Source organism: Trachemys scripta, chromosome 12 (genome assembly GCF_013100865.1).
Source record: "Trachemys scripta elegans isolate TJP31775 chromosome 12, CAS_Tse_1.0, whole genome shotgun sequence".
NCBI lineage: Eukaryota > Metazoa > Chordata > Testudines > Emydidae > Trachemys > Trachemys scripta.
This window is the reverse complement of record NC_048309.1, coordinates 38,841,244-38,854,271: the sequence shown is the minus strand read 5'-3', so window position 1 is coordinate 38,854,271 and position 13,028 is coordinate 38,841,244. Positions and strand designations below refer to the sequence as shown.

General features: G+C 43.4%; 1 protein-coding gene across 1 annotated transcript; it reads right to left on the bottom strand.

The window, feature by feature from the left end:
* Nucleotides 1-283: 283 nt before the first annotated feature.
* On the bottom strand, nt 284-5,159 carry LOC117885441 (olfactory receptor 4D2-like). Its single transcript, XM_034786748.1, has 2 exons — nt 5,047-5,159; nt 284-1,250 (listed from the first exon to the last, which is right to left on the bottom strand). The coding sequence occupies exons 1-2, from the start codon at nt 5,157-5,159 to the stop codon at nt 284-286; spliced, it is 1,080 nt and encodes a 359-aa protein (XP_034642639.1).
* Between the last annotated feature and the right edge of the window lie 7,869 nt (nt 5,160-13,028).

Sequence of the window (13,028 nt, the reverse complement as noted above, 5' to 3'; positions counted from 1 at the left end):
CCTATGGTCTACTAGCTCCAATGCAATTACTGTACATTGATTTACACCAGCTGGGGATATGATCCATTCACTCCATTGGAACTATGCTGATTTACACCAGCTGCTTATGCAGACTTCAATGGAGATTATGGCCCTTGATCTGTGACTTATTTATGAAACAATTTTTCACGAGTGTGCAGGATGTGATCTCTTTTGATGGGCTACACATTTCACATAGCATATACATCCCCTCTCTGATATCCTGAGGTCTGGTTTCTAATAGTAATGATCATTTAAAAATAAATTATGTCTTTAGTTTCTTCCCTGAGAACAGCATTCTGCTTATCAGTCTCCTGATGGCATTTTTCATCTCAGCATTTCTCAGCGTGTAGATCATTGGGTTCAGCATTGGGGTGATTACAGTGTAAATGACTGAGACCACCTTGTCCAGGGTGAACTTCTTGAAGGGGCGAGCGTAGATGAAGATGCTGGGTATGAATATTAAACACACCACGGCAATCTGGGTTCCACAGGTGGACAGAGCCTTGTGCTTCCCATCTGTGACGTGTGTCCTGATCTTGACTAAGATGATAATGTAGGAAATGAGCAGAATGATGAATACGACCACAAGGAGCACTCCACCATTGAAGACCATCTGCAGCTCAACCACATGGGTGTCAGTGCAGGCCAGTTTGATGACTTGTGGGACATCACAATAGAAATTGTCCAGGATGTTCGGCCCACAGAATGGTAGCTGGAGGAGTAGCCCCATTTGAACAGCAGAGTGAGTGAATCCACCCAGCCATGCCAATGCCACCAGCCCCATGCACATACTATGGTTCATGATAATCAAGTATTTCAATGGTTTATGGATGGCCACATACCGATCAATTGCCATCCCCACAAGGAAAAATGCCATTGCACCCCCGATGAAGTGATAGAAGAACATCTGGAGGATGCACTCGTTGAATGAGATGGTTTTGCGCTGATTGAGAAGACCCAACAGCAATTTGGGAGTAGTGACTGATGAGTCACTGACATCTAGGAAAGCCAAGTTGGCCAGAAGGAAGTACATGGGGGTGTGGAGCCGGTGGTCAGTGATCACTGTGGTGATGATGGTGAAGTTTCCCAGCCAGGTTGTCAGGTAGACTATGAAGAAGATGATGAAGAGGAATATCTGCAGGTCAGGACTCTGGGTAAGTCCCAGGAGGACAAATTCTGTCACTGTAGTGGTGAGGTTCTGTGGTCCATTTTGTGTATTTAAAATATTCCTGAAATGGAACAGAAATAACAAAAAAAAGTCCACAGTGGGGATTTCACTCTGGTTTTATCTTCATATCCAGGCACTTCTCTTGTCCCTTTCTCATTTTCACATCCCATCTCTAACCTGCCCCAGAGATAATGGATTTCAGATCTGAGCATACTACAGCCCCTGCTGTAGGAGCAGACTAGTGAACCAGAGCTGGCCATGCGAAGGCTTCAGACAGTGGTGGCAGTAATGGGTCTCTGGGCTATTATCCTCTTAACTGACTTAGCTCTGGTCTACACTATGAGTTTAGGTTGACTTTAGCAGGGTTAAATCAAATTAAGCCTGGACACGTCCACACGACAAAGCCCTTTCTTTCAACTTAAAGGGCCCTTTAAACTGGTTTCTTTACTCCATCTCCGACGAGGGGATTAGCGCTAAAATCAGCCTTTGTGGGTCAGATTTGGGTAGTGTGGACGGAATTCGATGTTATTTGGCCTCCGGGAGCTATCCCACAGTGCTTCATTGTGACCGCTCTGGACAGCACTCTCAACTCAGATGCACTGACCAGGTAGACAGGAAAAGCCCTGCAAACTTTTGAATTTCATTTCCTGTTTGCCCAGCATGGAGAGCACAGGTGACCACTGAGGGAGGGGGAAGCAAATGAATACAGAACAAATCTGGTCCATCTATTTTTTTACATCTTAAACTGGCAGCAGATGGTGCAGCATGACTGATAGCCCTCGGCATCTTCTGGGTGCTTGGCAGAAGATACTGTACTACAATTGCTAGCCATCATCGTCAAGATGGTTCAATCAGACTGCTGGCAGGACTGAGTCTCCAGGAGACAAAGCATGTCTGCCCAGGTGCCTATGATTGAACTGGAGTATGATGACAACGGATACCAGTCGTAATACACAATCTATTGCCAAAAGGCAATTAGCTGCTGCTGTGTAGCAATGCAGTACCACGTCTGCCGGCACCCAGATGACATATGGTGATGGTGAGCTGAGCGGGCTCCATGCTTGCTGTGGTATGTTGTCTGCACAGGTAACCCAGGTAAAAAAGTGCGAATTGATTGTCTGCCGTTGCTCTGACGGAGGGGGAGGGGCCTGACGGCATGTACCCAGAATCCCCCGTGACATGGTTTTGCATCATCAGGCATTGGGATCTCAACCCAGAATTCCAATGGGCGGCAGACTGCGGGAACTGTGGGATAGCTACCCACAGTGCAATGCTCCGGAAGTCGACGCTAGCCTTGGTACTGTGGCTTCATGCACTTAGAGCATTTTATGTGGGGACACACATAATCGACTGTATAAAACCGATATCTATAAAACCGGCTTCTATAAATTCGACCTAATTTCGTAGTGTAGACATACCCTTAGACTCTTCTGAAAGCACCAACCAATATCTATAACCTTTTTAGAATAGAAAAGGATCGATCCGTGATAAATGTTACCTCCCCAAGCAGATTCGCATTCCTTATTATCACAGTCTCTACCCCCACACACACACAATAATAAGGCATATCCCCAGTGTTACCTTCCACAAGCTGCTGTTTCTGTCATCCCAGAGCTGGCTGTCTCCAAACAATTGCATCAGTGATCTCAAAGCTGATCTTTGCTCTCCCAACAGGCAGGGGAAGGGGACCTGGAGCGATAGAGAAAAAGCCCCAGAAAACATTTTTTTTTTTGTAAAATATCTGACCTCCACTCTAAGACTGGTATTAGAATCAAAGAATCTCTGAAATCCCTTTAGCTTTCCTAGGCAGAAGCAAGAGAGTTTGTGCTTTGGGGATTCTGTCTCAGGAGTCATTAATGGAGTGTTTCATTTTTTTATGTCTTTATTTTAGCCATGAAAACTCAGCAGGCTTTGGAAATACCCTCCTGTGCTGACTAGACTGAGGTTGATGTGAGGACAATATTTGGGAATAGGATGACCAGATGTCCTGATTTTATAGGGACAGTCCTGATTTTTAGGTCTTTTTCTTATATAAGCTCCTATTACCCCCCAACCCCTTCCTGATTTTTCACACTTGCTGTCTGGTCACCCTATTTGTGATACATGGAAATAAGTGGAAAATTGACTGTCCTGGGCTGTGTTCATGGCACTGGAAGAGAAAGCTGAATAAGAGGTTAGCACAGGAAAAAATTAGTCAGGATGTCTGGGTTTTATGCCTTTTCCAGGAATGAGTGGAGTCTGGTGGCTATGGGATTAGAACTAAAAAAAAACCTAATAAATTATTAAATCACGTATGTGAATACTCATTGGGATTCATGTCAGAAGTTTATTAACATGTTCTTTTTTCAGTGAACAAAAACTTGTAACTCATCAGAAAATGGAATTTCCCACCCATGAAAAACATTGGCCCTTTTGGCCACACCATTATGCTGGAAGCTCACATACTTCCATAGTGAATTCTGGCTTCTGCAAGTGGAGGGGGTGGTATAAAGGGGGAAGGTGGGATATTTGCTATTCTGGGGTAAGGTTCTCTCTTTTGTTTGTTTGTTTGTTTTGCAAGATCTTGTTTTCTTTCCAGTGAAGATTAAAAATGAATTTTGAAACCTGGTTTTACTGTATCTCACATGTATCAAGTTAATAAAAATATTCACTTTTGCAAATCCCACTAGGAACCAATCTCGATCTTTAGGTGCCCAAATACCTTTGAAAATCTGGCCTTTTTAAACTTTTGAAAAATCCCATTTTAGGTCAATGCTAGCTAGTGTGTATGTGCCCCACTGAGAATAAGGGGCTAAAGGGAATAAGACTGCTCAGAGTTTTTGTTTACTGTTGCCACCTTGTGGTTGGAATCAGGACTGCAGAACTGTGTCTCATAGATTCTATACTGCTGGATGGTGCCTTTTAGCTCCTGTCAGCAGTCAGACTCTCTGCATTCAGAGGCTTTTTGCTGTCATGAAATTCTGACTGGCCATTATTTTAAGTTGCAAAAGTACCGGTAACTAGTTTCTCTCCACCCTCCAGAAACTGTATTTAGACTAATCCAACTGGTCCTGATTCAGGGAAGAAATGAAACTCGGGACTAAATCCATCCCTCTTAAACAAAGTGTGTAAGTACATGCTTCATTTTAAGTGTGTGCTTAACTCCCATCAACAGTAATGGCATTTCAGCCCATATCTAACTTTAATCATGTGCTTAAATGCTGACTGGGATAGGGATGCTTTTCTGAATATCAGGTGTATTAATACCATTTTATGAGGATTAACATTCCTCAGCAAAATATAAATTCATACCAGGAATTGTATAAAGTGCTCTCAGGTATTAATTAAATTACTTGAAGCCATAAGGCAATTAAACAGTAAACAACCAAAGCAAGACTAGCTTATCACAGCAGAGATCAATGATATGAATTCAAAGACACATGGACCTGTTTTGAGATACATTTGGATTAAAAAAAAAGGTTGAGACGGTTCAAAGAATGATAGACCTCCATGCCACCTACCCCTCATCTTTTTACCTCTCCAGACCCATCATGCCTTCCTCTCCCTGTTCATGTATGTCTTCTCCTATTTTAATCTATTATCCCTACCCTAATTTGTTGTGTCTATGTAATACTTTCTGGATTTGTATTGTCTGGTCTTGCAGCTTTGTCCAATTGTAAAATGGTGTGGTTACATAATTCTATTGGACGTCCAGTGAAAGGTTGCAGTATTTGGAAACATTTACCTTTCTGTAACTTTCAACATCTGTTTATTCAAAAATAATTTATAAAAAAATAATTTTAAATATGTTTTAAATGCTCACAGAAAGAAAGAAAGAAAGAAAGAAAGAAAGAAAGAAGCCCTATTGGGTAACTCACTCTGCTTCTATCTGCAGCTCCCAATGGGTGTTGACGAGTTCTCCCTCCACAGCTCCAAGTTCCCCACAGATGAAATCCCCACACAGTGGTGCAGAATAGGGGCCCTGCTTCATGGGAAGCAGGAGTCAGCTAGAGCTAGTCACATGATGGCACTGGATACTAAGGACAGTGAAGGCTCCTGCTGAGTTACCTGCCTTCATCATTACAAACCCCTCATTTCATCTCCCCCCTCCCTCCCAGACCCCATCACAGACTCGGCTTTTCTGTAGGTCCTTGGTTTGGGGAACACCCCAGCTCAGTTCACACCCCTAAAGGGAGCTACCCAGGCTGGCGCTAGGGGCCGCAGGCTGCTGCCAGCTCTCTCCCAAGCTGTGACAGTCCCGTTGTGGAGCAGCTTTCTGGGAATGTTGTATTAAAACTTGTATTAAAAAAAGGTTTGAGATGTCAAAAGTTTTAAGTTTACAGACTGCAGCTATTGCACAGGCCTGGGGAGAAAACTCCCATTCCCATCCCCCCATGGGAACCATCCCTCCCTGAAACCAGCAGATTTCATTGTTTGGGTTAAATTCTTATTACTTAGTAGGGAAGGGTGGTCTAAGGCTTAGAGCACTAGGCTGGGATTTTGCAAACCAGAGTTCAGTTCCTTGTTCCTCCACCAGCATCCTGTGTTTGACTGGCCTGGTATTGAGTCACTCTGCCCCACTTCCCTCTTGGAACAATGCATCTCCAAACAGCACCTGCCACTGACCAGTGGAAGTTGTGCCTGGCCCACTGGCTACTGCAAGAGGGGACATTTCCATTGGACACTCCACACCACTGCACAGAAATCAGCTTGACACAGAGCACTGGGCGAGACATCAGGAACGTTGCTATGGGCCCAGCATGTGCTGGGTCAATCAGCATCAGCCCTATCCTGTCAGCAGATGAGGAAGGATGATTGAGTCCTTAGGATAGCTGCCTGCCACTGCTGAAATGCAGGTTTCATTTCCTGCGCTGTCACACACGCCCTGTCCAACCTTACACGAGTCACTTACAGCAGATTTTTAAAGGTATTCAAGCTTCTTAAAAAGAACAGGAGTACTTGTGGCAGCTTAGAGACTAACAAATGTATTAGAGCATAAGCTTTCATGGGCTACAGCCCACTTCTTTGGATGCATATAGAATGGAACATATATTGAGGAGATATATATAAACACACATACAAAGAGCATGAACAGTCTAGCCTGGCTAAACAGCTCTCCAACATCACATTCTACAGGTCATTATCCTCTGATCCCACTGAGGATTACGTAAAGAAACTACACCATCTGCTAAAAAAACGCCCTGACAAAGCACAGGAACCAATCTGTACAGACACATGCCTAGAACCCCGACCAGGGGTATTCTATTTGCTACCCAAGATCCATAAACCTAGAAATCCTGGATGCCCCATCATCTCATGCATTGGCACCCTAACATCAGGCTTGTCTGGTTATGTGGACTCTCTCCTCAGGCCCTTCATTACCAGCACTCCCAGCTATCTTCGAGACACCACTGACTTCCTGAGGAAACTACAATCCATCAGTGATCTTTCAGAAAACACCATCCTGGCTACTATGGACATAGAAGCCCTCTACATCAATATTCCACACAAAGATGGACTACAAGCTATCAGGAACAGTATCCCCAAAAATGTCACAGCCAACCTGGTGGCTGAACTTTGTGATTTTGTCCTCACCCACAACTATTTCACATTTGGGGACAATATATACCTTCAAGTCAGCGGCACTGCTATGGATACCTGCATGGCCCCACAGTATGCCCAACATTTTTATGGCTGACTTAGAACAACGCTTCCTTAGCTCTCATCCCCTAACACCCCTACTCTACTTGCGCTACATTGATGACATCTTCATCATCTGGACCCATGGTAAAGAAGCCCTTGAGGAATTCCACCATGATTTCAATAATTTCCATCCCACCATCAACCTCATCCCAGATCAATCCACACAAGCGGTCCATTTCCTGGACACTACTGTGCTAATAAGCGATGGTCACATAAATACCACCCTATACCGGAAACCTACTGACCGCTACACTTACCTACATGTCTCCAGCTTCCATCCAGGACACACCACATGATCCATTGTCTACAGCCATGCTCTAAGATATAACCGCATTTGCTCCAATCCCTCAGACAGAGACAAGCACCTACAAGATCTCTATCAAGCATTCTTAAAACTACAATACCCACCTGCTGAAGTGAAAAAACAGATTGACAGAGCCAGACGAGTACCCAGAAGTCACCTCCTACAAGACAGGCCCAACAAAGAAAATGACAGAACACCACTGGCTGTCACCTTCAGCCCCCAACTAAAACCTCTCCAGCGCATCAAAGATCTAGAACCTATCCTGAAAGATGATCCCTCACTCTCACAGATCTTGGGAGACAGACCTGTCCTCGCTTACAGACAACCCCCCAACCTAAAGCAAATACTCACCAGCAACCACATATCACTGAACAAAAACACTGACCCAGGAACCTATCCTTCTAACAAAGCCCAATGCCAACTCTGTCCACATATCTATTCAAGTGACATCATCAAAGGACCTAATCACATCAGCCATACCATCAGGGGCTCGTTCACCTGCACATCTACCAATGTAATATATGGCATCATGTGCCAGCAATGCCCCTCTGCCATGTACATTGGCCAAACCGGACAGTCTCTCCGCAAAAGAATTAATGGACACAAATCTGACATCAGGAATCATAATACTCAAAAACCAGTGGGAGAACACTTTAATCTGTCTGGTCATTCAATGACAGACCTGCGGGTGGCTATCTTACAACAGAAAAACTTCAAAAACAGACTCCAACGAGAGACTGCTGAGCTGGAATTGATATGCAAACTAGATACAATCAATTTAGGATTGAATAAGGACAGGGAATGGCTGAGCCATTACAAACATTGAATCTATCTCCCTTTGTAAGTATTCTCACACTTCTTATCAAACTGTCTGTACTGGGCTATCTTGATTATCACTTCAAAAGTTTTTTTTCACTTACTTAATTGGCCTCTCAAAGTTAGTAAGACAACTCTCACCTGTTCATTCTCTCTGTATGTGTGTATATATATATATCTCCTCAATATATGTTCCATTCTATATGCATCCAAAGAAGCTTATGCTCTAATAAATTTGTTAGTCTCTAAGGTGCCACAAGTACTCCTGTTCTTTTTGCGGATACAGACTAACACGGCTGCTACTCTGAAACCAGGCTTCTTAAGGCAGCTGACCACTTCTGAAAATCCCACTGGGTACTTATCTGCATTTTAGGGGTCTGACCACTTTTAGAAGTCTGACCCTTAGCCTCTCTGTGCCTCACTTTACCATCCCAATGGGGATAATGCTACTTCCTTTCCTCATTTGACTGTGTCAAATACTTAAAATATCTTGAAATGCTCATGTACTGCAGCCATGGGGGTACTAGAAATGTTTTAAATACATGATTACAAATACAAAGGCTGAGATTTTCCTCAGTATCTAGTGGACTGGTATGCCAAATTCCTGGTGAAATGAATGGGGGTTGGGCATACACCTTTGAAAATCTCAGCCAAAGTGACAGTGAGTCTGCCCTGGAGTGTAAACCTCCTGGTTTCTGTTCATTTAAAGCCGTTCCTGTGTCTATGCAAAGCACATTGCAAATATTCCCGGCGTGGATCCCAGTGTCTGAGAATGTTTTCATCAATATTTTCAAATGTATTATTAAAAATTGTAAAAAAAAAGAAAGTTTGAAATTTCAAAACTTTAAATGAAACTGCTCTTAGTTCCTCAGCCAGCTCGAAAGCTAAAATATCATGTGCTAAAGCCAGATCTACAGTGCCTGAATTTAGTGTCTGAGCATTTCCCCTGCCATACAAATGCCTGCATATTTCCCATATAATTTCTTAATGCAGTAACACTCAGCCCTTATGTAACACTTTTCAGTAGTCGATCTCAAAGCACTTTACCAAAGAAATCAGTATCCTCATCTCTATATTACAAAAGGAGAAACTGAGGAACAGGGTGGTGAAGTGGCTGGTCCAAGGCATCACAGAGAAGGCCACTGCAGACTGGAAATAGAACGCAGGTACGGTGAGTTGCAGCCTTGGTGCTATCCACTAGGCCACACTTCCTCCCCCACAGAATAACATATATTATCACAGTACTTGCTGTGTTTGCGCCCTCAGTTGTCTGAAGGATGAAGGATGCCCTGGGGAAGTCACAGCTCAGAGCTGTTCAGCACTGTCATGATGCATAAAGAAAAGATCTCATTCCAAAGTGAACTCAGGCTGAAAAATCACCCTATATATCAGATTTTACCCTCCCTCTGACACAGGTTCTAGGATCAAACAGTTCCTGAAATCCAGCTGAGTTTTATCGGGTGTGCTGAAGAAAGTGGCCGCTCTGGGGTCTAAGCAGATGGCAGTTTGGTTCCATGGGACATCATTAGAAAGTAAACTGAGGTTTTTTAGTACAACAGTTGCTAATGGCTGAGCCAAGCGGCGTATGTCAAAGTTTCCTGGGGTGCAGAGTTAAATGGGGAGCTGCATGCACAAACAGCTCTTACACAGGGACAAACTGGATATTTGCCTGGCCTCTGAGAGGGAGGAAGTCCCTGGAGACTTGGGTCTTGTCCCTGTGTCTGGGAAGGGTACATGAGGAAGTGGTCAGAGTAGCCAGGACTCAGGGGCTCTTTTCTAGCCACCCATTCCTTTCCAGTGAAATTTAAGGGCCAGATTTGAAAGGTGTTTATGCATATAAATCTACAGACAGGCATCCGATGGGATTTTCAATAGACTTAGGCACCTAATGACCCTTGAGTTCACAGGCAATTAGGCACCTAACTTGCTTAGGTGCTTTTTAAAATCCCACTAGCTGACAGTCGGCATCGTTAGATGACTAACAGCCCTTATAGCAGCATGGGGTGGAATGGGGCTACAGTGAGTCAGGGCTTCTGGGTTCTGCCACTAGCTCTGGGAGGGGAATGTGACTAGCATTTAGAGCAGGGGTAGTGGGAGTCAGGAGCCATGCTTCAGGGCATTGGCACTCAGGAGGGGAATGTGGTCCAGTGGTTAAAGTGGTATGGCTGGGATTCAGGTCTCACAAGTTCTAGCCCCATCTTGAGGAGGGAAGAATGGAGGTCAGGTAAATGCTTGGGAGTTGGAATGCCTGAGTTTTATCCATAGCTCTGGGAAGGGAGTGGGTTACAGTGGGGCAGGGAGAGAGGGAATCATGACTCCTGCCCTGCCCTATTCTAATAGCAGTATCCCCTTTGTGCTCTTCCAGCTGTCTGGCACTCAGCACCACTGGAGAATTAATTTTACCTCTTAAGAACATAGGAATTGTCACAACTGGTCGAACCAGTATCCAGTCAAATCTGCCCCCCCCCCTTTTCTGGCAGTGGCTGATACCAGATGTTTCAAAGAAAGCAGCAAGAACCCCACAAGGATCCGTTGAGGCACAATCTGCCCATAAGGGATGTTACCTCCTCTCGCTGTCATTTAGGGTCAGATTACTAAAAGTATTCAGTCACCTAGTGAGATTTTCACCTGTGCACTTGAAACTCATTAATTGTGATGGGTGTTAGGGGGCTAGGTGCCCACTGTGCACCTAAATACCTTTAAAAATCTGGTCCTTAGTTTATTGATGCTTTGCAGTAGGAGGGTTTATATCCCCTATGCATTTTCAATGCTATTTGAGGTCAATCTGAATTTTCTCACTATTCACATATAGCTTGAACTTTGAATCCTTTTAAGCTCTTGATCACAAGGATATCATGTGTCAGTGAGTTCCATAGTTTAAGTATGGTTTTGTAAGGGTAGAAGATGGTATAAAAGGTTCCTGATTGGGTTTTGGTGTAAGAAGAGTTCATATTATTTAGGGCTGGTATTTTCAGAAGAGCCCAAATGAGTTAGACACTCATATTGCATTGAATTTCAATGCGAGTGGGATGCCTAATTTCTCTCGGACCCTTTGAAAATGGGAACTATAATTCACATATACCTTTGAACTGAATGTAAGATAGAGCGGCATCCTCTCCCTCCTCCTCCTTCTTCAATATTAGAGCTAATTGAAATTTTTTCATCAAAACTTTTTATCTTTTCTTTTTTTATGAAAGGGCTTTAGACAAAACGACATTTTCAAGTGAGAATATCCATTTTCATTGAATTTGTTGTGGGTTTCGAAAAGTGAATTTTTTCAACAACCAAAAGACAATTTTGTTTGGTTCTGTTTTGTTTTATGGTTGTCTACAGCTGGGAATAGTTTCAATTTGATTACCAGACAATCACTACACTCTTAAATATGTGCCCACGGGGAAAATGATAAAAGACAAAAACACCCTATTACCTGCACGTGAATACTTTTCACCAAGCGATCACTCTATATCTGACCAATCAGTCCTCATCCTCACAGGAAACCCGCACAACTCTTTCAAAAGACAAGCCTGGGAATTTAAATTCATAACTTCAGTACGCACTAAAAATAATGATTTTAATAAAGAGACTGGATTTATGGCTTATTACAATTATCTGTAACCCACTGACCCCCCTCTTTGAGTCCAATGACTACAGGGGTGATAACGGGTCATTCTGCCTTTTATATCCTTTGCCACATGGCTTGTACATACTCTGTCCCAAACACAAGCTCACAGCACATTGGCATGGAAAAGCATTTGGAGTCTCCTGTCCAAAGGAATGTCCCTACACATCCTGCTGATTCACAGGTGTAGCCCCTGACTTCTCTCAATGTGTTCATTATGAGATGTTGCAGTCTATATGATTTTATAAAAATATGCTAATGAGTGAATATAATGTAACTGGAATATGGTTCATGCAAAAGGTCTCTTGTAAGGTATCATTACAAAGCTTATAATCTACTGAGTGTGATCATTCTATTTGTATAAATGTACCACTCTTGTATCTAAAACTAGAAATATAAAATATAACTCTGAGGGCCTATTGTAGCTATGCAAAATGTGGGCCATTAATGGTGGTTTGGAATCTTGATGACTCCTATTAACCAGGACAATTGTCTGCAGATGGCTCTGTTTTACTTGTAAGTCTCCATGTATGTGTGTGTGCTGGCAAGTGGGTAATGAAGTCTTGCAGTGACATGTGATCACGTCACCTGAACTGGAATCCATCTTTAACCTGGTGCTTTTCCATTGAGAAGGGGTGAGGGGTGGGAATCCAGAGAGGGACAAAGGATTCCCGCCTTATGCAAAAGATACATAAATGGGTGGAACAAAACAAAGGTGAGCCATCATGAGGAATCCCCTAGCTACCACCTGAGCTGGAACAAGGGCTGTACCAGGGGAAAGGATTGAGCCCAGGCTAAGAAAGCATCCAGTCTGAGAAAAGAAACTTCTTTAAACATCCGTAAGGGTGAGATCTTACCTGTATTCAGTTGTATTACTGTATTAGGTTTAGATTTGCGTGTTTTATTTTATTTTACTGGGTAATTCACTTTGTTCTGTTACTACTTGGAACCACTTAAATCCTACTTTGTGTATTTAATAAAATCAGTTTTTACTTATTAATTAACTCAGAGTATGTATTACTACCGGGGGGGGGGGGGGAGCAAACAGCTGTGCATGTCAGTGTTATAGCAGCTGAAGAATTTATGAGTTTACCCTGTGTAAGCTTTATACAGGGTAAAACGGATTTATTTGGGTTAGGCCCCATTGGGAGTTGGGCATCTGAGTGTTAAAACAAGTACACTTCTGTAAGCTGTTTTCAGTTAAGCCTGCAGCTTTTGGGCACTTTGTTCAGACCCTGGGTCTGTGTTGAAGCAGACAGCCGTGTCTGGTTCAGTAAGACAGGTTGCTGGATTCCCAGGCTGGCAGAGGGAAAGCAGGGGCAGAAGTAGTCTTGGCACATCAGTTGGCAGTTCCCAAGTGGGCTTCTGTAATCCAACCCATCAGACACTGTACAGCTGATTTCCCTTGATTGTTCATC

Excerpts from the sequence above, each read along its gene's own strand:
- LOC117885441 (XM_034786748.1), bottom strand. The coding sequence starts at position 5,159 with ATGAAGCAGGGCCCCTATTCTGCACCACTGTGTGGGGATTTCATCTGT. Across the intron at positions 1,251-5,046 it reads GAGCTGCAGATAGAAGCAGA|GAATATTTTAAATACACAAA; the intron begins GTGAGTTACCCA and ends GTTCCATTTCAG.